Here is a 26,085-nt window from a genome sequence, read left to right as displayed (position 1 = left end):
ACGCATACATACACACGCATGATGCATAGACATACAGAAGCACACATATGTACACATAGACACACATACACACAGGAGCGTACTCACGCATGCATGCACGCACACACACACACACACACACACACACACACACACACACACACACACACACACACACACACACACACACACACACACACACACACACACACACACACACACACACACACACACACACACCACACACAAAGGGGGCTGAATTGATTATCTTCCGCTGAGTGATGCTTGCTCGGAGGAATTCACATACTACAAAACAAGGGGAAAGAGACTCAACAGCTCCTTTGTGTGTGACAAGACAGCCATTCCCAGTTTCACTGTCACCAACTAATCCCCCTTCCATGTTTCAGCCCAGTCCTGGAGCTACAGAGCCAGAGTAATAGAGATAGGTCTGCATTCCTCCATTTTCACACCTCAAGACCTTCACACTTCAAGACCTTCACACCTTAAGAATTTCACACATCAAAACTTTCACACCTCAAGACTTGAGACACTCGTTATGTCTGCATCTCTGTTATAAGATAACACTGTCAGAGGTAAGACATCTTAACTACTGGACATATCTCTATTACTCCTCCACACATTGACTCGGTACAGGTACCCCCTTAAATATAGCCTTGTTATTGTTATTTTATTGTTACTCATTTGTTTGTTTTTTACTTTAGTTTACATAGTAAATATTTTCACAAGTATTTTTTTTTACTAAATTGTTGGCTTGTAAGTAAGCATTTCACGGTAAGGTGAATTCGGTGTTGGTGTTGTATTCGGTGCATGTGACAAATAAAATTTGATTTGAATTTGTGTGTAACTCTTGAGTACTGGACATGTGTGTAATTCTGCAGTACTAAAGAGTAATGAAGGATGTAAAGGACTTCCTGTCTATCTTGGAGCATACTATACAGGATCAGTTAGAATGAAAATACTCCTTCAGATGAACTATCATTTATAAAATACTCCTTCAGATGAACTATCCTTTATAAAATACTCCTTCAGATGAACTATAATTTATAAAATACTCCTTCAGATGAACTATCATTTATAAAATACTCCTTCAGATGAACTATCCTTTATAAAATACTCCTTCAGATGAACTATCATTTATAAAACCCTTCTTCAGATTAACTATCATTTATAAAATACTCCTTCAGATGAACTATCATTTATAAAATACTCCTTCAGATGAACTATAATTTATAAAATACTCCTTCAGATGAACTATCCTTTATAAAATACTCCTTCAGATGAACTATCCTTTATAAAATACTCCTTCAGATGAACGATCATTTATAAAACCCTTCTTCAGATGAACTATCAGTTATATAATACTCCTTCAGATGAACTATCAATTATAAAATACTCCTTCAGATGAACTATCATTTATAAAATACTCCTTCAGATGACCTATAATTTATAAAATACTCCTTCAGATGAACTATCATTTATAAAATACTCCTTCAGATGAACTATCCTTTATAAAATACTCCTTCAGATGAACTATCATTTATAAAACCCTTCTTCAGATGAACTATCATTTATAAAATACTTCTTCAGATGAACTATCAGTTATATAATACTCCTTCAGATTAACTATCATTTATAAAATACTCCTTCAGATGAACTATCATTTATAAAATACTCCTTCAGATTAACTATAATTTATAAAATACTCCTTCAGATGAACTATAATTTATAAAACCCTTCTTCAGATGAACTATCATTTATAAAATACTCCTTCAGATGAACTATCATTTATAAAACCCTTCTTCAGATGAACTATCATTTATAAAACCCTTCTTCAGATGAACTATCATTTATAAAACCCTTCTTCAGATGAACTATCAATTATAAAATACTCCCTCAGATGAACTATCATTTATAAAATACTCCTTCAGATGAACTATCATTTATGAAATACTCCTTCAGATGAACTATCATTTATAAAACCCTTCTTCAAATGAACTATCATTTATAAAATACTCCTTCAGATGAACTATCATTTATAAAATACTCCTTCAGATGAACTATCATTTATAAAACCCTTCTTCAGATTAACTATCATTTATAAAATACTTCTTCAGATTAACTATCAATTATAAAACCCTTCTTCAGATGAACTATCATTTATAAAATACTCCTTCAGATGAACTATCATTTATAAAATACTCCTTCAGATGAACTATCATTTATAAAATACTCCTTCAGATGAACTATCATTTATAAAACCCTTCTTCAGATTAACTATCATTTATAAAATACTTATTCAGATTAACTATCATTCATAGAATATGCCTTATAAAATACTTATTCAGATTAACTATCATTTATAAAAGACTTATTCAGATTAACTATCATTCATAGAATATGCCTTATCAAATACTTATTCAGATTAACTATCATTTATAAAATACTTATTCAGATTAACTATCATTCATAGAATACTCCTTCAGATTAACTATAATTTGTAAAACACTCTTCAGATTAACTATCATTTATAAAATACTTCTTCAGATTAACTGTCATTTATAAAATACTCCTTCATATTAACTATAATTGATTGGTGAGGAAGGAGCCACCTAAACCATCCAAATGTATGGGCACGGGTATCCCTGGCAGTGCCAGCGATAAAAAAGCTGGTCCAGGATCCCCTCTGATTGCAGATGAAAAACTACCAGGCACAAAGAGCCGATGCACTTTGCCACGGCGGCGCTAAAATGTATGTAATTTTCTCCCGTGAAATGCAGACAAAAGACGTTATCAGCCTGGGGGCACACAAAGGTGCGGAGCGCTGTGAAACTAATGATTCTCATCTCATCAGAGTGTCATGCCAAGTTTGAAGAGACCAACGCAGAGGGAAAAAAAACAGCCAACAATAAAAGACTCCATTACCGGGATTCTGCTTGTTAAAATTAGGTGCTTTTTATTTTAATTAGCCCGACATTTTCGACGACGGCTCATGCATAATTCAAATGTTGGTTGGTTTTGTTATTCCTGAAACTTTTACGGTGGCCATTTTGCCCCTCGCTTGAATTTTTCCTATCCATCTACACCTACAGGTCTATTGTGTTGTTGTGTCTGTGTGAGTCACCGTCGAATGTCACTCAAAGTCTCATTGAGTTGAAGACTACCTAAATATGGGCATTCATTGAGGTATTTATGAAAACGGGAGTGAAACGTTGACTAACCCAGCCAATGGGGAGGCTGGTACTCAGGTCAGAGACAGATGGCAATAACAACTCTCTCTGGTCATTACACAAGGCCTTGTCATTTCATCTGCCATGGGCCTCATTTGCATAATTGACTCGCTTCTTAGAAGAATAGAGTGACACTGTCCACTTTTCGCCCGTGGCGCCCTGACCACTGCGGCAGAGGGGGAGATAGACAGAGCGAGAGAGAGATGGAGTGAGTGAGCGAGAGAGAGAAAGAGTGATTGAGAGTCAGGGAAAGTCAGAAACGACTGCCATGAAAGGCAGAGATAGGTTAATGGACAACAGTGAATCGGTGACAGAGGAGGCTGCTAAGGGGAGGACGGCTCATAATAATGGCTGGAACAGAACGAATGGAATGACATCAAACCACGTGTTTGATATATTTGATACCATTCCACTAATTCCACTCCAGTCCGTCCTCCCCAATTAAAGTGCCACCAACCTCCTGTGATCGGTGAGGGGAGGGGGGTAGAGATGGATGTAGGGATGGACAGAGAGAGAGGGCATTAATATTCCCTCGTTCTCAGGCCCACTAGGTGGGACGAAGATTTATTTCAGTCTGAAGACACGCCTGGTCTTCTCCATTGTTTTGGCACTTCAGACCCAATTTGAGGAAAACAATTGTTCTCATTTGAGGGGGGCTAAAGGAGAAATATTCCCTCTTCCTTCCATTCTTTCTCTCTGTGCCTTTACATTATGCCATTACGCTTTCGGAAACCATCACTGCCACACCCCCTTCATCAAAAACAAAGAAGGGAAAGGAGACAAGAAGCAACTGTCACCACAACTAGTAGTTGTCCGAATGCATCTCTGTAGCCATCCAACTCTGAGGAACAAGAACACCTATTTCATGTATCGGTCAGGCTATAAGCTATGTTGTTACACCAAAACAGGAAACCAGCAGACCCAAACAAACACAAAAAGCAACCCGGATGCATCCCACACACACACAAGCGCACACGCACTCACTCACTGATTTAAGGCTGCAGTATCCACAGCTCTTTATTCTCTCTCAAAGGGCAGAGCACAGAGGGAACTCTCAGATAGACAAGGTACAGTATTCTACTATTACAGTCCTACTGTGTAGTTAAGAGTGACGGAGAAGGGATGATTATCTCTGTGTGACAACTACAGGAGATGTAATGATGTGAGCTTTAGAGGACTGGGTATGAGGACATAGCACAGACCTAAGGCAGAGCTCTGTCGCTCTCAGAAAAATGTATAGGCAAGACACTCATTTGACATTACAAAAACAGAGCAGTGACGACAGGCATGGGGATGGACGAGGTGCGATGTAAAACTGAACTGTCACCGGGTACCAGACTGGTGATATACCCTCTTTCGACGACCCCCCCCCCGCGCCTCCCCACCTGCGTCGCACAGCTCCGTGAGTCAGCGCACGCACACACACACACACACAACGGTCATTCCGTTTCCATGGCGACTGCGCAAGCTGAGGGCAGAATCTACGGTGTTTAGGCAGCACTGATGCAGGAGGAATTTCAATGATGGGAGGGTGGGTAAGACAGAGTGGAAATATAAACTCTTTCCTCTAATATACATTCCATATTGAAGGAAAACTTCATATTGGGTTAGAGTTGGGGAATAGAGATCTCATTTGACTGAAGATCGAGAGCTTGGGAATGACTAGAAGGTTCTATCTGCAAAAAGATCATTCTGAGATAACTGGCTTTAAAGTTCCGAACCCTCATTGGTTTGAATGGTGTCAGCGATTTTTATCTTGTAATCTTTTGAACTTAACATAAATTGGGGGTATTTAGAGTACTATAAATGCTATAGAACAAGGATATGACAATAACTCCATTTAAACAAAAACGCAGATAGAACCTTATAGTCCCAAGCTCTCGAAATGTCAGAAGTTTAGTTATTTAAAAACAGAAAGACAAAATTATTAGCAACAAAAAAGTTAATTATAAATGGCATGCAGATATAAGAGCTAAGTTAGCATTTAGAGTGAGGTCAAGGCTTTCTAAATGTCCACTTGATTTTTGTGTCTCTGAAACGTTCAAGTTAAAATGCTAGCTGAGGGGGGAGTCATAATTAGTGCTATGTGGGGACTGGAGAGTGCGTGTCTAAAGAAAAAACATTGGTTCTTGTGGCGCTGTTAGTCCAACCCATGTAACCCATGGTGTAATGAAGCGTGTTAGCTGGAGGGAAAGTTAATGATTGTCAACAAAGAAAGATGATAATGAAAATGGAATACTGTACCTTAAGCATTCATTTCCCATTTGTAGTTTTAATCCCCATTTGGCCCGGCCCAAAATCTTACTTTAGCTCAAGCCCAATGCCCATGGAATGCACAGAGAGTGTGATTTCACCATTTTAACAACGTTTTTATTGAAATAAAATTGGATTTAGTCGTAAAAAAAACCTGAACAAATTTTATCCCAGGGTACAATATTTTTACAAACAAAGAAATGGATAAAACAAAAACAGAAGCAAAATGAAAATGTCTCGTCAAAATGGGGATAACTGCAGCTTTAAATACAGCTGAACTCAAGCAACATGGAACACTGAACTGCAATGCCTCCTGGATACTCTAGTGTAGCAAACATTATGACGCTCACTTGAAGCATGACAATAACAGTACTACCTCCTGTATTCAAATGTGTGTGTGTGTGTTTGTGTGTGTAATTTGATTGTTAGAGAATTGTGTTGGTGAATGCAGGCATCACTAACAAGGACAACTGAGTGGCTCAGTTACTCACAAAAAATGAATGTTCTCCATTTGAGTACAAATCACACACAGGACATGTTGCAATCAGAACAAATACATGATGAGTAAAACTAAAAATACAACATCAGCAAACATAGTTTGTTATTCACATATGTACAACTTGCATATTACTACATCATACGATTGTCTCCAAATCATTTTAAAGAGGCCATACGAACAAAGCAATCTTGTTTTTTTGGTATACTCTCCAACAGATACTACTGCAAAATGCAATCAACCTCGGTCTCCTGTTCTTTCTTTTCAGAGCCTCTCGTTTCACAGTGGATGTGACATTATTCACAGCTTGCCGGGGCCTCAAGTCCATTACTCATAAAGGTGCCATACCACACTACTTATGAGCATGAATTTAACCACCCCACATATGTACGTTAAATAAAGCAAGGCACTCTCTGTGTACAGGCGAGCGGGGCTGGAATTACCTGCCATTAATCTGTGCAAACAATTAACTTAAGCCCCAGTAAATGAAGAGTCCTTTTTCAATGGCCTGACAGGATGTGCAGTGGCAGGCTTCAAAATAACACAAGGTGTCTGAAAGGACCTTCCCTTGTCGTTAAGTGTGCTTTTCAATTTTTATATGTCTTCTTTGCTTACCTTCCCCCACTCCCTTCTTTCCCCTTGGCTATCTACCCTTTGGTGAATGGTTTTAATTATTTTGAAGTGAAAACATAAAAAAGTGCAGTTAGGCCAAGCTTGTACTCTCCAGTGGTAGCCAACAGACAATAAAAGTGTCTAAGGAATTCACCAGCACTTTGTCACACTCAAATGAACAAACTCAGTGAGAAAGGAAATAGAATCCTGCCATAAAAAGGGACTTTAAAACCAAATGATTTCTCTAAACACATTAAAATATACGGAATGACTCTGTGTGGGGCAGTGTAGGTGCTCAACCAAAGATGTGCCTCCTGTAAAATAAAAACAACACAAAAACATAAGCTCCTTCATTTAAAAAACATAAGCTCCTTCATTTAAACCCCTCAAAAGGTTGAGATAAAATTAAATATTTCCTTCTTAGCGTGAAAGTGTAGTGAGTCCATTTTAAGGTGAGGATTTTTTTAAATGACAAACATAAACATAACAAAAAATAAAAATGAGAGATGAAAAGGCAAGCCTGCCCTGATTTGGGAAAGGTAGTGGCGTGATCGCGGTGAGAGAATGAGTGATCAGTGCAGCTTTGGTAGCAAATCTCTGTGATTCAGTCCAAATTCTACCAAACCTCGTCGGTCCATATAATGTTCCTGTTGTACCCTGCTGTGGGGAAGTAGTCGCCTACCTGTTTGTTGCTGTATTTCGGCGGGTTTGCCTTGTAGCTGTAATCCGAATATTGATCGGAGCCTGTAGAGTTGTTGTCACCTGTGCCCACAAAGGTGTTGGTGGCAGGCAGGTCCTGAACGGCTTGGTGCTTCTTGGAGGCAGAGGGGGACTGGGGCTGCAGCTGGATGGAGGGCAGTGGGGAGTTGGAGCGGTAGTGTCTGCCCAGGTCGGGGCTGCCCGGGGGGTAGTTGAGGGGCAGGTGGATCCGGGGACTGTCATTGACACTATCGTTTATGAGGTTGAAGTTGAGGCCCTTCTGGAGGCTGGCCTCTTCATCCTCCTCCAGTGGCTTGGTGGGCTTGGGCACCTTGCCCTTCTTGCTCTTTTTGCCCTTTCCATTCTTGGGCCCTGCTTTGGGGGCGTACAGGTCCTTGCTCTCCTTCTTTCCCGCCTGGTAGCCGCTCTTGGTGTCCTTCTGCATGCGATGGCGGATCACCACCACCACCACGATGACCAGGATGACTCCGGCGATGCCCGCTAGGCTGCCGTACAGGATGTTGCTGCGCTGGGCCAGCGCGTAGTTGGGGTCCCCAGCAATGTCTCTGTCCAGAGGAGTGTAGAGGCTGTGACCCACCAGAGACTCAATCAGGGTGATGTTGCCCATGGTCTCGTTGACAAAGATGTGGACCAGGGCGGTGGTGTGGCGTGGTGGCTTGCCTTTGTCGCTCACCTTCACCACCAGACGGTGGAGCCCGTTGTGCTTGCGGGTGAACTCCTGGGCCAGGGTTATCTCCCCATTGCTGGGCGAGATGTGAAACAGTCCGTAGGGGTTCCCGCCCGTAATGCTGAAGACCAGCTCGGCGTTGGGTCCTGTGTCGATGTCTTCAGCCTCCACCACTTCCACGCGTGTCTCGGGGGTCGTGAGAGGTGGGAGGTACTTGTAGGAGGAGTTAGAGGGCTTGGTGACGTAGGGGGAGTTATCGTTCTCGTCCAAGACGTTGATGGTCACACCCACGTAGGAGGACCTGGGAGGGTCACCGGCGTCCACAGCCTTGAGGCGGAAAGTGTATGTGCTCTCCTTCTCACGGTCAAAGGAGATGCTGGATAGGATAGTGCCTGTGCCATTCTGGATGACAAACTTGCCATTGTCGGGCTCCACAGAGAGCCGCACCCTGGCGTTCTCGCCCTTATCTGCATCGATGACCGTCACCATGCCAACAGGGCTGAGCGGAGGCATGTTCTCCAAAACGGAAAAGCTGTAGCCGCTCAACATGAACTTGGGGTCGTTGTCGTTACGGTCCAGCACCTTGACCACTACCGTGGCCGTCCCCCTCAGGCTAGGCGAGCCCTTATCGGCCGCTGCCACGTGGAACTCGTACTGCTCTCTGTGCTCACGGTCCAGCGTATTCCTCACGTGCACCTCTCCCGTTTTGGGGTCGATCTCAAAGAGCCCCTTAGTGGTCGAGTCCATGATGATGCTGTAGGTCAGCTCTGCGTTGGACCCACTGTCCGCGTCCGTGGCCACCACATCCAGGACCTTATCACCTGGCTGATTCTCTTCTGCAAAGTCCACCTCAAACAAGGTGGGGGAGAAGACAGGGGCATTGTCATTCATGTCGGTGACTTGCACCTTCAGGGAGTTTGTGCTGGACAGTGCAGGGTTACCGGAGTCCACCGCTACTATTTCAATCCTGTAGTCCTTGATGCGCTCATAGTCTAGCAGGGTCGTGGTCTGCAGGAAGTATTTCCTCTTGCGGTCGTTGGCTGACTCGCTGGCGGGCCGCAGCTGGAAGGGGACGTCCCCGGCCACCACACAGGTGACCACAGCATTCTCCCCTTCATCACGATCCGACACCTGCACCAGGGCCACAGGCGTGCCGATGGGCATGTCCTCTGAGATGTTGGCCACGCCGTCGTGGTGGGTGACCAGGCCGATGCCACGGATCTCGATGGCGGGTGCATTATCGTTCTGGTCCTTGACGTTGATGGTCACCAGGACTTTGGAGTTCTTGGAGTTGGGGCCGCGGTCCTTGGCCACCACGAAGAACTTGAGGAAGCTCTCCTCCTCGCGGTCCACCAGCCCCTTGACGTAGATGATCCCTGTGGAGCGGTCAATGCGTAGCAACCTCTGGACGGCATCGGAGGCCTGGTGCAGGCTATAGTCGATCTCCCCGTTGGTACCCATGTCAGCGTCGTTGGCTTTCACCTGGACACACGCACACACACAAACACATAAAAGATTAGCCTTTAGCTTCTGCAACCTACCGTTTTCAAAACCACGAAACAATTGTATTCCCCATAATTTATGTAAATGCCTCTAAATTCACTCCTAGATTGTATCAAAGCCTTGATTCTCCTCATAGCTCAAGTTCATGCTCTGTGTCATGCATAATGGACTATCAAAACTAAGCATGCACAGCCCCACATAAACATCTAGTGATTGTCACATGGGTCATTGGCAGCTAATGGGGAAATGACTGAGAGTGTTAATGTTCCTCCCATTATCAAAAGGCCCTTGTTCCTACAGGGGCCAACAGGAGGAGATAGAGTGACAGAGATTGGTGGCAACGGATTGACTTGGCCCTTCCTCTGTATTCCTTGCCAAAACAAGAAACTTCCCATAAGCTTCTGAGAACAGCCTTGCATTAATACATTAGGAAGCAAGCCATCTCCGTAATCTACACATGGGGGAATATCAACTCAGTGAGTTTGGTTATAAGGATCCTAATATATTTTATCCCATTATAGGCCCATGATTACACAGTATAAATAGAGGTGTCTGTGAGTTGATCTGGTGTAAATGGACTGGGAAAATGAGCGAGGTATCATTTAGAATGGAGGTAAACTGTCAGACCCAACCTTACAGTGTCACTCTGACACCTTTACCACCTGACACACCAAGAATCATTTCTGTCATCTTTCTAACATTACTCATTCTTAAACACACCTTGCAAAACACCGTATCACTTAGCCCATATGATAGTCAAATAGAATGCCCCAGCCCTCCCATTACCGAGCCATGCATGACTTAATGTGACTCAGACATCAGATTATCCATGGGGTTTATTGGTATTAATGCTCTATGTGACTCATTCCATTTCATCCTCCACAGAAACCCCAGAATGCATTTCACTTAACAGGCATTTGGAGAGAATTCCTTTGAGAAAGCAGAAATGCTTGATTGACACGTCTGACCTGTTTAAGTTGTCAAATTAGACTATTTTTCCACCCTTGCCGTTCATTTGCCACTGCTCCCTTAGCAAGATCATGAAGGGAGAAAATACTATTTGAAAACGTCTTGAACGCATGGACTAATTGTTGACTGAGAGATTAACAGTATTTATACACATTTTATGCCTGGACACTTCGTCTCAAATTGCTCCTGGAACCCGGCCAACTGTAGGGCTCGCCTTATCGGCTGTGTCGCACTGCAATCCAATATGCCATTCTCAGAACCTGTCAATAATTCACTAGTGTTTTGTAAAACCGGTGGTTAAAGCGACAGTGGAAAGAGGAAGAAAAATCAATTTGCTGAAGAGAATATGATTTGGTTCCATCGTTTCCTAAACCTTAACCCTGTTGTTTTGTATCGGTGCCCAGGCCCCATGGGAAATAGGGGGCCTAATATAATGAGGGTGCTTGTCAAGTGGAGTTTGAGGGCTCTTTGGATCTTAGTGTTAGCTAGTTCACCAGTTCCTTTCACTGTCTCTTCACCAGATATAAATTGTGAAGTATAAATATGGTGTGGGGAGTTGAATAGCTGAACCACAAAGTCTGACTTTAAAGATTCACTTAGTTACTCTAAGTGAATCTACTTCATTGCGCTTTTGACTGAAACAAATGGCCCGACAGCATGAAACGGCAGTTATTTTCATGTGTGAAATGCTCTGAGAGAGGGAGAGAGATATAAACTTTGTGACTGAGTCTATGAGTGTATCTCTATCTAACTGTAAGTCACTCTGGATAAAAGTGTCTGCTAAATGACTAAAATGCTAAAAAAAATATTAAAAGAAATGTAAAGTATATAGAGTCTCTGTATGTACTGTAGGTATCTCTGTCTGTTTAGTACCTGCAAGACTGAGTGTCCCACAGGGCTGTTCTCAGCCAGCTCAGCCTCATAGTGGCTCCTCTCAAACTTGGGTGCGTTGTCGTTCTGGTCGGTGACGGTCACCCTCAGCAGGGCGCTGCTAGCTCGCGGCGGTGTGCCCCCATCCACCACACGGATGTTGAGATCGTACGAGTCTTTCTGCTCACGGTCCAGGTTGCCCATGACGATGAGCTGCGGCTGCTTCTCGTCTGTGTCCTCGGCCACCTGCAGGCTGAAGAGCTGGTCGGCGTCAGGCCCGGCGCTAAGCGAGTACTCGGCTACGCCGTTGTGGCCCGAGTCCTTGTCGCTGGCCATGGGGATGGAGAAGAGTGCCCCGATGTGTGTGTTCTCTGGGATGGACAGCATGAGGATGGGCGAGGTGAACTGGGGTGTGTTGTCATTGACGTCCTGCACCTCGATGCGGCCCTCAATCAGCCGCGGTCCCTGGCCCTGCTTCAGGTCCGTGATGGACACCTCGAACTCTAGGAAGCACTTGTCGCCCTCGAGCAGGTTGCGGCAGTCCCGCAGTGTCTCACGGTCGATGGGGACCTCTGTGGTGTAAATGTCTCCTGTCTTGCCATCCACGCGCAGGTAAGGGGCGCCCACCTCCAGCTTGTACAGGTGGCCTGAGTCGGGCAGGCCCTCGTCCGATGCCAGGCTGCCGATCAACGTGTTGGGCGGCTGCTCCTCGAGCATCCGGTAGAGAATGTCAGTGGGATCGGCGCCACAGCAAACCAGAAGCATGGCGGCCAACACCAGCGTGGAATCCCACCTCAGCACCATCCCTCCGCTTGACAGGCACAGCATCGGTCTGCAAGAAAGAAAATGACAAAGACAAACAAACATGATTAGAAATGGCCTCACTCATCTTCTAGAAAGGTCCGGACAACTTTTAAAGACACAGACATAAATCCCCTTCGGGATTTATGACAGGTCTCGTTTTAATTTATTGCAAACTTTTTTGCACAAGACACTTAATGTGTCTGAAACAATTACTTGAGTGAGACGTCTGTTTCGCGAGAGTTCGAGCCATGTCCTATCCATAAAACGGACTCAACCTTGTATCTCTGCCAGGTACTTCAATGACATATGCAGCAGTAGACTAAGGGGACGGAAAAGGATTCCACTGCCACTGTTGCCTACCTCCCCCTGCTAATTCTGGACACTGACAACATTAGGTGTCCTTCAGCTATTCCAAGGCTACCAAACATTGCATACAGCTCACTAATTTGGACTTTGAAACTGAATATGCCACTAAAAGGCAGCAACTAGAAAATCATATGTGGTGCCAAATCCCAGGGGTTTTGTTTTTCAGCGCCGATGATATCACGACGAAAAGCAACCCAATCAAGGCCTAATTGAACACACGGTAATTTACACACAAAGCAACTCTCCTTTTGATTCTTAACCTCTTTCCTCCTTTATTAATTACCTCTCTGTTTCAGCACACTGCTTTGATCCCCATTTCCCCACTTCCCTGTTCTCCCCTGGCTCTAATTCACTTCACTGTATATGTTCTCTGCGTGTGGAGAGTCTCATGCTCGCTACAACCGGGGAAAGGAGACAGGTCTGCGGGGGTTAATCTGTGTTTTTCACATCCTTGTTTTTGAAAAGATGCCTTCTAATCATCCCCCCAGTCCCCATCCTTCTCCTCAGATGATCTGTAGGGTCTAGCATGCTGAAGAAAGAAAGGAAGAATGATTTGCCTTCCCTTCCTCCTCATCTTCCTCATCCTCCTTTTTGTATATATAGGTTCCTGTGTGTGTGTGCGTGCGCGCGTGTGTGTGCGCGCGTGTGTGTGTACACCATTGAGAAGATAAGAGAGGAGGAAAATAAACCTTCATTTCCTGGAAGTCTGGTCCCCTGGAGTATAAGGGGCTCTTTAATGAGGCAAAATAATAAGAGAGAGAAAGAGAGAGCGAGAGAGACAGAGAGAGATGGAGAGAGACAGAGAGAGAGAGAGAGAGATAAACACACTCATATCAGGAGGGAGCAGTTGTTTGTTCCGTGTGACGTTCATTGAGATGAGAAATATTACACACCAGGCCTAAACATATATGTGCACACACACTCACTCACTTTTTCTCACACACACGCACGCATTCACATACACACACACAATAAATGACATATGGGCTTCTCTAGCATATACCAACAGAACACTCCTCATACCCAGGCAGGAGAGATGTACTAATGAGGCTGCTGAGGAACAGGGGCTCCACTCTATGATTGAGGGTGAGCAAGTGGGAGAGAGACTCATTTCTGTAGTCTAATTCTGGGTCTGCAAATGACAGCTCCTCTTTTCCCCTGATGACACTCACACAGGCAGAATTATAAAGTGTGTGTTCAGTTTGTGTGTGTTAGAGTGTGGAGGGCTTTTCAGAGGTGCAAAATACCTCCCCCCCTGGCCTCAGGCTTACCTCTCCACCTCTCAGCAGGTCAGGTATTTCACAACTCTGGAGAGGCCAGGGAGAACAGGCTGCATTGAATTCATTCGGTACCACTGGTGGGGGAAAACACTGGCGTCCACTAAAAACCCATCCAACCTACTGACCTCATCGTGGAGCTGCTTAGTGAAAACCTAGCGAGGCCATAGCTGGTGACAGAGATCAAACTATGAAGATCATTTATCATCACGCCACTGTAACAGAGGTGTACATACCCATGTCGCAGATATTAAATATCATATTATGCAATATGATAAGTGTGTGAGGATCTGTGTGTATTGTTGTGTATTGTTAGATGTAATTGCACTATTGGAGCTTAGAAACACATGCATTCCGCTTCACCTGCAATAATATCTGCTAACTATGTGTATGTGACCAATAACATCTGTTAACCATGTGTATGTGACCAATAACATCTGTTAACCATGTGTATGTGACCAATAACATCTGCTAAATATGTGTATGTGACCAATAACATCTGCTAACTATGTGTATGTGACCAATAAAGTTTGATTTGACTGGTTTCATTATGATGCATGGTGCTCAGGGGCAGTGAGAGACTCGCGTTGAGTCCCAAATGAAGTGTCCTACATAGGGTATAGGGTGCCATTTGGAATGCAAGCTATGTGCTACTGGCTGGGGGGCCTTGGAGACAGTCTGGAGAAGCCGTGCTCCAGCCACAGGAAGATCCACACTTGTTCATCACATCCCATGTCAGAGGAAGGCCCTAATGATCAAAGACTCCAGCCACCCTAGTCATAGACTGTTCTCTCTGCTACCGCACGACAAGCGGTACCGGAGCACCAAGTCTAGGTCCAAAAGGCTTCTTAACAGCTTCTACCACCAATCCACATGACTCCTGAACATCTGATCATATGGCTACCCGGACTATTTACATTGGCTCCCCCATTTCTACTCTTCTGCTACTCTCTGTTAATGTTCCATGCATAGTCACTTTTTTAATTTTTTGATTACTTTAGTTTATTTAGTAAATACTTTCTTATTTAGTAAATACTTTCTTAACACTTATTTTTTATTTTAAAAAATTGTTGGTTAAGGGCTTGTAAGTAAACATTTCACTGTAAGGTCTACACCTGTTGTATTCGACGCATGTGAGAAACAACATTTTTAAAAAAAAGAAAATTGATTTGATCCTTCCCCACACCTCTGGACTCTCACTGGAACAGTCTCGACTGTGGATGTGTGTCAGGGAGTGAGGGTGCATGTTTGTATGTGAACGGCAGCAGAGTCAGGGAGTTGTTGAGGCTCGAGCACCGAGGAGAAGAGCAGAGCAACATCGCTAGTGTGTGCTCTGAGAGAGAGAGAGAGAGAGAGAGAGAGAGAGAAGGTTCCTGTGTGTGTGTGTGTGCGTGCGTGCGTGCGTGCGTGCGTGCGCGCGTGTGTGTGCGTGACTGGTCGAACTGAGTGGCCTGGCAAAGAGGTTGACATTGAGATGGAAATGAAACACCCTGGTGGCTCTGAGTGGCAGGGCCCCTTAACGACTCCAACGTTTACAAAACACTCCAGACTTAAGAAAGTCACATCTACATCTGGCACCTGGCATTGCCTTAACCCACCTCCCCGTTACCCCTTAACCACTACCCCTTTCAGCCTTCCTGGAAAGGGGAGTGAGGGGACACTCCGACCAGTGTCCAGACAAGCAACGGCAGACAATAGCGCATATATTTGAATGACAATGGGCCGTCAACACAGCTTTCTTCAGTGCCTTATCTGTCAACATTGGCAGTCCAGGATTTAGAGAACAGGGGGTCCGATTTATGGCGACAAAGCTTTTCGGCTACTAAATCAACAGGGGCCAACTCTCCCGACCTTCCTCATCAGCAGTGGTGGAGACGTGTGTGAGCGACGTGTGAGAATTCGAAAGAGAACAACGCGAGCGAGAGCACTCTGCTGTCGTAGAATACCTTGGAAACTAGTAGCTTCCTCGTTCCTTCTCACCACACCCACTTGATTCTGTCAACTTTAAACGGTATTTAAACCAATAGATGTCAGAATAAAAAGGCATTGACTTGTAAACTGTGTATTGTACTGCGTGAGACAGGCTGTTTTCTTTATGCTCCACAACCATTACTGCTTTCATATTTCTCTGTCTGTTCCTGCCACCCACACTTGCCCTACACCTGTGATGCTGTGTCCTCTACTAGAATACTTGCTGCACGCTAAATCCTGCTCACAAAGACCCATTACAAATCCCCTCATTGTACATCTCTCTCTCTTTCTCTCTCCATACACTCTTCTCCCTCCCTTCTTTGCTACCCCTCTCTAGCTCTCTCTTTCCCGTTCTCCCTCATGTACTCCCTCTCTCTCTGTATCTCCAACTCCATCCCTCCTTCAGTTTCCTTCGCTCTCCTCCCTCCCTCCTCTCATCTTTCCCTCTCCCTCTTTTCTCTGGGTGAGCATTGTGCTTCCACACTGAGGGAGGTTAACAGATTTAACAGGCTAATTGCTATTCTGAGGCCTCCCCGCTGACACGGCGCACAACCGTTGTATTAAGGTTTTAACTCAAACCCGTGGCTAGGAATTCATCATCCTAACCCCCCAGCAACCTTCCCTCAACCAGCCAGCTAGCTACCAGACCTGGATTCAAATACGATTTGAAATCATTTCAAATAGACCTACTTTATATGCCCGATTGAGCTTGTCTGGCTTAATGGACCAATAGAATAGTTCCAAAAATGTTAACCCCTTTACATCTAAAACTCTAGAGCAAACGCCAAAGTATTTGAAAGATTTCAAATAGTATTTGAACCCAGGTCTGCTAACTACACTACGGTGTACTCCACAACAAGCCACAGCACCGTTAGGCTCTGCCAACTACAGTCAAGCCTTAATAAAGCCACACAAAAGCAGTTGTGTAAGAAACAGCGATACACGCATAGCAGGCCGACCAGTTTGCTAAGTCATTTACCATGGCGATGCCGCTGCATCACGGTAGCAAGACACTGTACACACACTTCACTCAAGCCCTCATTGGAATGTGCATAAGGCTGAATAATTCAAGAACCTAATTACACAGTGGCATTTATGGAGGTGAAGAAGTGTCATAGTTCCAGACGTGCTGGAGGAATGATTGACTCTATGAGCACCGGACGATGGCATCTGCCCCTCCCTGGTTAATGTGTAACCTCACAATACAGGGCCTGTTACTGCACTATACAAGACTCGCCTACCAACTCCTCATAAGAGCTCAAGGCAAACAAATGAAAGGTTAGCTTATATGTTTTTAGAATTGGTTGTGCTACTGCTGAGTTTTGGAGTACGACAGCAACTGTTATTACCTAGTTACCAAACAACAACATAAGTAGTGGAACCCCCCCACCAACACACACACAGCCCATGTACACATGTACACACACAGCTCTTCCAGCCAATCAGGCACATTCTTTACCATCTTATGTATTAGTGAGTTTTCCCATCATGTATAAACCACATAGTACCAATCACACAGAACAGGACTCTGCATTTTTTATACACTGGCTTTTCAACTGTTCAGCTTTGAAGGGATCTATTGCATAAGCACTTTGGACATCTAAATCTATCACACACACATATTATTTGGCTCCATCGTCAGAATTGAGGAGCACATTGAACAGCCTCCTGCTACTGCTCTCTATCGCCACAATACAAGAAACTGGCCTGGAGTGCCTATGGATGGAGGAGGGCGGGTTAAGGTGAGAGGGCTTGGTGAGCAAGTCCTAAAGCCAGACAGAACCCAACCTTGGATGGCCCATCCAGCCAGGTCATTGTCCAGCACAATCGCCCCCATTCTCTTCCCCGCTCTGGGGACTGCTGGACGGGGGCTTGTCTCCATACTAGATGGGTGGTCCCTTACCCAAGGGATTACTTTAACGATTTCATTCAACCCAATTGTTCGGCCCAGATCACTCTCTCCCCTTTATTGGGAAGCAGGCAAACTGTTGCTGGTTGCCTGTCTGCTAGCCTGTCTGCTAGCCTGTCTGCTAGCCTGTGTGCTAGCCTGTGTGCCAGACCATAGGGGGATGGCACCACGAGCCACGGCTGGCTGCTTAGGGTGAATGGAGACTAAAGTGCTCCACTACACCACCCACTGGTGCTGGCTGGCAGAGATATGGCATGCTAGGATGACGTACAGTGAGACACAACATGCTGGGACTATCTGTGGGGCTGCTGGTGGGAACGCACTGCAAACAATATCAGGAACAATTTCAGGCTGTAACATAGTTCACCACCACGTATGGTTGTTAGCAGTGCCTTGTATCTAATAGAGAGGTGAAGGGTTGATGAGACGCTGTCTCTTGTGCTGTGGCAGAGACACTGTACTGGGCTGGAAGACTGTAGTCTAGGTGAGCAGGACACTGAATCCTCTCTATCTCCCTCTAGTCTAGCCTAGGAGATAAACTGGAGTGAGAATGATTGTGGTCTAACCGCTCCAACTGACTGCTCTTTGCCAATGCACTAGCTAGCACCCTCTCCAGAGAGAAAATGAGCTGTTATCTAGCTACGATCAATGATATACAGATACCAGAGCTACGGCACATGTGTTTGATCTCCATAATTCGGCTGCCTCCTTGGATCATACCAAGGTGCATAACATCCAGCCTCTCAACCAGACAGCGCGGTCACTCCCCTCTTCATATTGTCTGACACCATTCCGCCTTGTCTTCAATTGAGCATAACGCGCAGTATAAACACACAGGGATTATCCCCTGATGGCAGATGGACCTACTCTCTACTTATATATTACAAGATAAGACCTAGGGAAATATCAGACGTCATGGCGTGAGCTCCTTGAAAACATATGTATTTACAGTTGCTGGAGTCCAAATGAAAGCAATGATTATATCCATATGTAATCTACATGGTCTAATGCTGGCGAATTACTATGTAGAAAAAAATTCTCTTGTTTCCTGGCTGCGGTGGCAACACACCTAATTGGAAGTCACTTTCACTAAATTGGAATAGGATTTAATGAACCCAAAACATGCTGTGGAAATGCATAATTTCAAGCATAGACAATTATCCACACCCATTCTCACGAGGTCTATGGTAGACGGCTTAGACCTTTAATATAAAAAAAATGCCATTTCAACTGTTCTGAATTTTAATGAAAACCTGTTGACTCAGATCATTAATTTAACATACACATGTGCATAGCCTACACAACAAGTCCTATTTATTTTTCGAGTTTATCTCGACATTCCCTGCTCAGTCGCCGCATTGCACAATTGAAATCTGACCATGACGTGGATTTGTAGGAGAATGAATTGGAAAGACATGCTACTTCATAAAATCAATTCAAATGTTATTGGTCACATACACATACTTTGCCGATGTTATCGCGGGTGTAGCGAAATGCATGTGTTCCTAGCTCCAACAGTGCAGCAATATCTAACAATTCCCAACAATACACACACACATGCAAAAGTAAAATAATGGAATTAAGAAATATAGAAATTAAACCAGTAATACAAAACAACAGACACAAGAAGCCGTTAGGCTTATGGAAAACGGTCACATGTAGACAGGCCTCTCTCCAGTAGGCTGACAATTCCTCAAGGCCAATAGGCTACAGTACACAGCTGAATCATTTAGTAGGCTACTGTCAAATAATATGCACAAACAACTAAAGCCGACTCTTTTAAAATACCAAATTTAATGAAAATACTCACGATTCAATGAGGCAAGACGATGCTGATCTTAACATACGCAGTAAAACACACCGAATAAACGAGGAGCTTGAAACGACCCGCAGAATCCCCTCCGCGCGTGACATTAAAGTATCCGCCATTGTGTAGATAATTAACCTCAGTGCATAACTCAAACTGCACGGTCCCCGGTGGGCTGACGGGAACCAATCACTCCACTGACCTGCGTTACTTTGTTGCTCGTAGGTATACAAAATTGAATGGAGTAGTCCACAATAGTGTGCTTGACCAATCTACAGTAGGCCTAGGCCTTTAAAATACAGCAACACATTTTGTCCACGTTTTTTTTTACACCTTTTCGGGTAGGCTATGTAAGCAACGTAAAATAGAAACGCTTTGTCAGCATCGATTCGATTTGAATTGGATGATCCCCGTATGTAAAGGAATAAGATGAGTGGAGGCGCTTGGCAGTTTACCAGAGGGGAAGGAATCGTGGTGCTTCGACTGAAGCTCCTTAAACCCAAAAACCTATCTCCCCCTAATGCTTGCTTCATCAGTCACTAGCCTACGCCGGACTACAATTTACAGGATTGTGTGGCTAGGCCTACTACAGCGCAGTTTTTGTCGGTGATGGCCTACGTTTAGAGTTTAGACTATTTATTTGAAGGGTTGAAGTGGAATGCAGCAGCCTGTTGCCAATTGGGAAGAGCTCTGCAATAGCCAAATGACCTGCGGTGGGGAGGGTCATCAAGTTCACGAACGCTTATCGGGAAAACACCATTCAAGAGTTGTATTTTGTTTTTATTACATATGAAAATGAAGAAAAATAGATATAGGCCAGTATTATTATGTGGCGAGGAGATGAGGTAATTGCCTGCGCCCTCAATCTCCCTATATAACTCTTTATGAAAAGCATTCTAAGAGATAGGCGATTCAGAGGTGCGAGTTTCATCTTTATGGTTTCATGTGTAACGCATCATCACCATCCTGCCTAGCAGGTTAGACGCCTCGGTGGGTGAGACAGCTTGGAACGGGAGAAGCCAGAAAGACCGGATTTCGCAGTAATGTCACAGTGAGGCTGTCATGAAAAGGCTACGGCTGCCGATTCAGAGAGCTGTCCACCATTGATACTACTTTTAAAAATAGCTGATATAGTTCAGATATTGCCATTTAGTTATAACTATAGCATATTGGCCGTCGATAAAAAGTCCTAGGCTAAAATAAGAGGGAATGTTCATTTAAAAGGTACTGTACAATAAGCCTTTTGCAAAGACTCAGCTACAGGTGATACAAGCGCGTCTAATAGAGGGCTGAATTGGAAGGGCGTATTGGCTACCCATATGACTGTTTTATAAATTACATTAGGTGACTATTTAAAAAAAGTTACTTATTTGGCAATTCGTGGCGAATTTACAATCATTCTACTTTAGCCTATAGGCCTATTGCTGGGTATTCTGTCCTGATATATTGTAATGGTAATAGCCTATTGATTAGGCTATTTATGACCTTACTATTAGCCTATTACATTCAACTCATATGGCTATTTGGCTCGGTTGGGCTGAGGTATACACACCAAAAAAATACATAATTAGGAAAGGAATAAATATTTAATTCAAATATTCCTCACTGGAAGTCCTTATAAAAATCGGCTTTCGTGAACCCAGAGAGAGATATTTCGTTGGGAGCTTTAGCTAATTTATGGCGTATATGGAAAGGACATTTCGAGGGTGGACGGGGTAAGTGCACCGAGTCTCGTAGAGTAATCAACACCAGTAGGCTAGTGTAGGGGAAAACATCTAACATCGGTAGTCATCAGTGGAAAGATCATGCGGTGAATATCAACCGCCGACACAAGTCCACGGTCGGAAAGCAAACAACAAGTGTTCACCCTCGGAATGAAACGGACCGAAATCCCCATACGTTTGTGGAATATTTAGTTCTACCTATCCCCCAGTCGGCATTATAATGCTACATTTCCCAATGAAATGGAAAATACACAATATCGGACCTGCATATGATGTAATGTAGTGAGCGTAATGGATCGCATAGTCTACCCAAGGGACTGGTAGGTTATGAAAGGCAGGTGACGGACACAATATTGAACTATCAAAATCTGGAAATTATAATATGTAAGATTCGAGGCTATTTTGTTGGCTCCACTCGTATGTGAATCATAATATGTGCGTGTTTACGGTCAATAAAGCCATCATATGAGCGCTGAGTCGTGACAGTGAAGTTCATAGCCTACCTTGGATGGATGAGAACTCCTCAGTAGCCTATCCCAGTTCTGAGCGCTTCAGCCGGGCTAGAAGCTTCGATCCCCCTCCTCTCCTGAACGAAGCCACTTCAGCCCTCAATATCTCCCCACAAGTAGGAATCCACAATACATGAACAACGCTCTCCCCGTGATAAAAAACCCCCAACAACAAACAATCCACTTGATCAGCCGACGACGGTTAGCCTATTCCTTCAAATCCAATGACGGTCCCCCTGATATCAAATCGAGTGCGTTAATTGCGGGCAGAAAACAACTTGGTGACCAGAAGCGCTGCACATCAGATTGTTGTCCCCTCCTCGGATACGGAAACAACCATATATAGTACGTCTCCGGACCAGTTTTATGGCAGCATCCCGTGCTTAGTTTGGAACATTCTCACCAGCTGCTAAGCTAATCCTCAATATGTTCCCGTAGCAGAGGGTTCCAGAGTAAAAAAACAAAACAATATACTATATGTCCATTAGTTGCCAGCGTTTTGGTCCTCTGTCAGTCACCCTCTGTACAGCTACACAACTATGGGTTGCCTCGGGATCGTTCGCTCCACCGCTCACCGCGCGACTGCAAGTTGTGTGTGTGAGAGTGAAGTGATTTCAAAATGATTGCTCTCTCTCTCTCTCTCTCTCTCTCTCACAGACACACACACACACACACACATACACACACAAACAGCAAAAAAGGTGGAGCGAAGGAAGTTCCATTTATGTAGATTTCCTAACATTATCTTTGTCACACAAGCCTACATTTTAGAAATCTCTCTCTCACGGTTTCATATATATATATATATACCCCACACATATTCGCCATATATATGTATGTATATATACATAGAGGGAGATAATAATAATAATACACTATATATATATATATATATATATATATATATATATAGAGAGAGAGAGAGACAGAGACAGAGACAGAGACAGAGAGAGAGAGAGAGAGGGAGAGAGAGAGAGAGAGAGAGAGAGAGAGAGATATTGATCCGCTCATTGGTTCTATCATTCTGGATATTCCGCCTTCATCTCGGTCCATGATGAACTCTAACACATTTTGACAGGTGGCTATAGGTTATGTTATGTGGGGAACACATATTTCAGCATTGACACTGTTTCTATCATTCGTTTAAGGCAGTGGAACAATAACGTTTTAAAGGGGAAATTATCGTAATGTTTTGTACATTATAAAATGCAAATAGCATACACTTCGTGACTTCCTTTAATGCCGTAGCCTATCTGAATATTTTTGGCAAATCGTCCTCAACATTATAGGCAATAGTCATGTCAACTAGATCCAAGCAAGCACATAGCCTACGTGCTTGGGCTATATCCCTTTGCTTATTTAATCGTACCCCTCTCACTTCTAAAATGTGAAGACTGCACTAATTCACTGAGTATACAGGTATCAGGTTGGTGCGTAACACGCTGATTTAAGATGAGCTGGGGTCGAAAACAGAGCGCAGCAGGAGTTCGTTGTTCTTGTAGCGCGCGCCACCTGCAGGACCAAATGGGAATGATGTGTGAAAATCGGACAGATCCACACACTCAGGTGTAGCCGGTCATAGCGAGTATAAAATCACAACTACCAGTGGAATTACCTCGATTGAGATTCAAAATCATTGGTAGCCTACAATTATCAATCCTATTTCATAGAAAGGAAAACATGTTTCAGTGATAATTAAATCACATATAAATAAATATAGGCTATTATTAATACAATTATTTTATTTTAGCACCACCAAAACATACACACAGTCCCATGTATGACCATAGAGGTGTCATTCTTGTGTCTAACAGTTTGTAAATTGACCTTTAAAGATAAATCAAAGTTACTGGGGGCAAGATAGGTATGTCTTCCAATATGACAAGAAGTCAAGCAAGCAATACAATCCCAATTAACGAAAGAGTAACATATAAATAGTACTTTATTCATTAGTTCCTGGTGCTTTTCTTTAAAGAAAAAAGTTTGCCTTAATCTCCTCCCATAAAAAAAAGGAGCATTTACTAAGTAAAAAAACATTTGTTGAAGCCTGGTCAGAGAGACGTTTCAGACATCCTCTGACACCTTGTAGAGTTCATTTCCAAGCATTACAGACTTCAATTAACCCCACACAAGAGAGGGCCACTGGAAAAACCTCTCCCTCACATCCTCATCTGTTCCCCTATGGGCTGTAGTCCTGATTGTGTTCTAAGTTTAATAAAATGTTCAACTCTCTAGTACTGTGCAGCTTCACTGGAAATTAAGTAGAAAGGAAATCCACCGCAAATGGATCAATATGGTGATTAAGAAGGTGTAATGGCATGAGTCTCTATCATGAGTCTCCATCATGAGTCTCCATCATAAGTCTCCATCATGAGTCTCCATTATAAGTCTCCATCATGAGTCTCCATTATAAGTCTCCATCATGAGTCTCCATCATGAGTCTCCACCATAAGTCTCCATCATGAGTCTCCATCATAAGTCTCCATCATGAGTCTCCATCATGAGTCTCCATCATGAGTCTCCATCATGTCTCCATCATGAGTCTCCATTATGTCTCCATCATGAGTCTCCATCATAAGTCTCCATCATGAGTCTCCATCATGAGAGTCCATCATAAGTCTCCATCATGAGTCTCCATCATGAGTCTCCATCATGAGTCTCAATCATCATAAGAGGCGATCATTGAGAGGCACGGTGAGAGTATTTCAGTCTGAAAGGGATTTTAACAGAACTCTAAACTACCTAGGATGGTCTGTTCACAGCCAAAGAACCCTTTAAAGTTCTAGATAGCACCTTTTTCACCCTAAGAGTGTACGGAGAGACGACGTGACGGCGTGTGTTTAACATTCACTAGAAATGGCATTGCAGTGACACGGCACAGAGAAAGGATTGGGTAGCTTTTCCCAGCACTAAGGTGAACATTTGTCCATTTTGAAGCGCAGCAGGCTTAAGTGTTCTGACAGAGCTGGAGTCATGCATGTGGAGAAAGCCACATCCTGCAGGATGGGACTGCACTAATGAGGTGTAGACCTCCAGACTTACTTTAAAAGATTGGACCGCAAACAGGCACACGCTCCAACGTTTCCGAGCAAGCTCTGTGTGTTGCACAGTTTTTCTGGGTTTCGTTTAAAGCAGCGACATCAAACTCAAAGCATGCCCCCCCCCCCCCTTTACCGGCCTCTCTCTCTCTTCATATACAAGACAATTTCGGTCACAACGCATGTTGCATAATATGCTGCCACTGACACAGTATTCCTGGTAACCTCCTTTTTGGTATGGTGCGGAAGAAGCGCCCGTGTAGGAGATTCAAATCAGTGGAGAAAACAGGCTAATTTAGCACTGGCCGCTAAGATAACAGGCTTCATCAGCTTATCACAGAACAAACAAGCATCCAACCTGATCCCCAGATACTCCAGAGTTATTAAGTCAAACAAGGGGATGAATTATTCATTGTGGTAATGACATACACACACTCTAACCCCTCCCTCCCTCCCTCACGCAAGCACGCACATGGACACACGGAAACACACACACACGTACACTATGTCTGAATCCCAAATCACCCTTCCCCTCGACCCTCTGCCCTCCATTCGTGCGTGTCCCAAAGCTGAGGGAGTGAAAATTATTGAGGATGTAGGGGCTAATTTGACCCTCGATAGCCATTTCGACCAAGCCAGCAACGTTTCAGATTTCAGAGCGAAGGGCTATCCCGACACGCATCACGATATGTTTGGACTAAACACAATTTAATACAAAATAATTATATGTTTGGACTAAGCACAATTTTAATACAAAATAATGATATGTTTGGACTAAGCACAATTTAATCCAAAATAATGGAGATGCAGGTCTAATTGTAAACCACATGCATTTGTTTATGTCTGATTTCAAGAAATGACACATGTAACAGATGAAATAGCCTATAACTCAAATTAAATGTTACTGAGGTTTATGTCTTGCAAAATGACAGGGGGATTTGTTCATTTTTATTTCATTTTATTATTTAAAAGTAGAACATGAATTTACATCATTCAAGTCACGAATGTGTCCTGAAGAGGATGGGTTTGTTGATCCCCTCGCCACCCTCTGGATGTTACCCTCACACACACACACACACACACACACACACACACACACACACACACACACACACACACACACACACACACACACACACACACACACACACACACACACACACGCGCACACACACACACTGACCAACACACACACAATCAGAGCTGGGCACGTTAGCTTAACCTCTAGACGTTCTTATTGTGCACCTTATAGGAGAGAGGTGGGGGGCTTTGTGAACAAGCTGTAATGTTAGAAGCTCAGGTTTAATAAATGCTTTACTGAGGCATTATAGCTAATCAATAAATACAGAGTGCATTCAGAACT

General features: G+C 43.8%; 1 protein-coding gene across 3 annotated transcripts in view; it reads right to left on the bottom strand.

Annotated features, from left to right (window-relative positions):
* LOC115169223 (protocadherin-1) overlaps window positions 1-22,302 on the bottom strand; it is a 345,303-nt gene extending 323,001 nt beyond the window's left edge. Inside the window, exons 1-4 of one of the 3 annotated variants that reach the window (XM_029724708.1) lie at window positions 19,455-20,629; window positions 11,321-12,149; window positions 7,271-9,457; window positions 5,576-6,902 (exon numbers count right to left, since the gene is read on the bottom strand). In XM_029724708.1, coding sequence (XP_029580568.1) covers window positions 6,759-6,902; window positions 7,271-9,457; window positions 11,321-12,149; window positions 19,455-19,573 — 3,279 coding nt within the window. In that variant the 5' untranslated portion in view covers window positions 19,574-20,629 and the 3' untranslated portion in view covers window positions 5,576-6,758. Of the gene's footprint in view, window positions 1-5,575; window positions 6,903-7,270; window positions 9,458-11,320; window positions 12,150-19,454; window positions 21,649-21,678 lie in introns of those variants that run through there. The other 2 variants (XM_029724704.1, XM_029724700.1) reach the window with 2 other exon arrangements.
* Between the last annotated feature and the right edge of the window lie 3,783 nt (window positions 22,303-26,085).

The sequence above is a fragment of the Salmo trutta genome, chromosome 3 (genome assembly GCF_901001165.1).
Source record: "Salmo trutta chromosome 3, fSalTru1.1, whole genome shotgun sequence".
In the NCBI taxonomy this organism is placed as follows: Eukaryota; Metazoa; Chordata; class Actinopteri; order Salmoniformes; family Salmonidae; genus Salmo; species Salmo trutta.
This window is presented reverse-complemented; position numbering and strand designations above follow the sequence as displayed.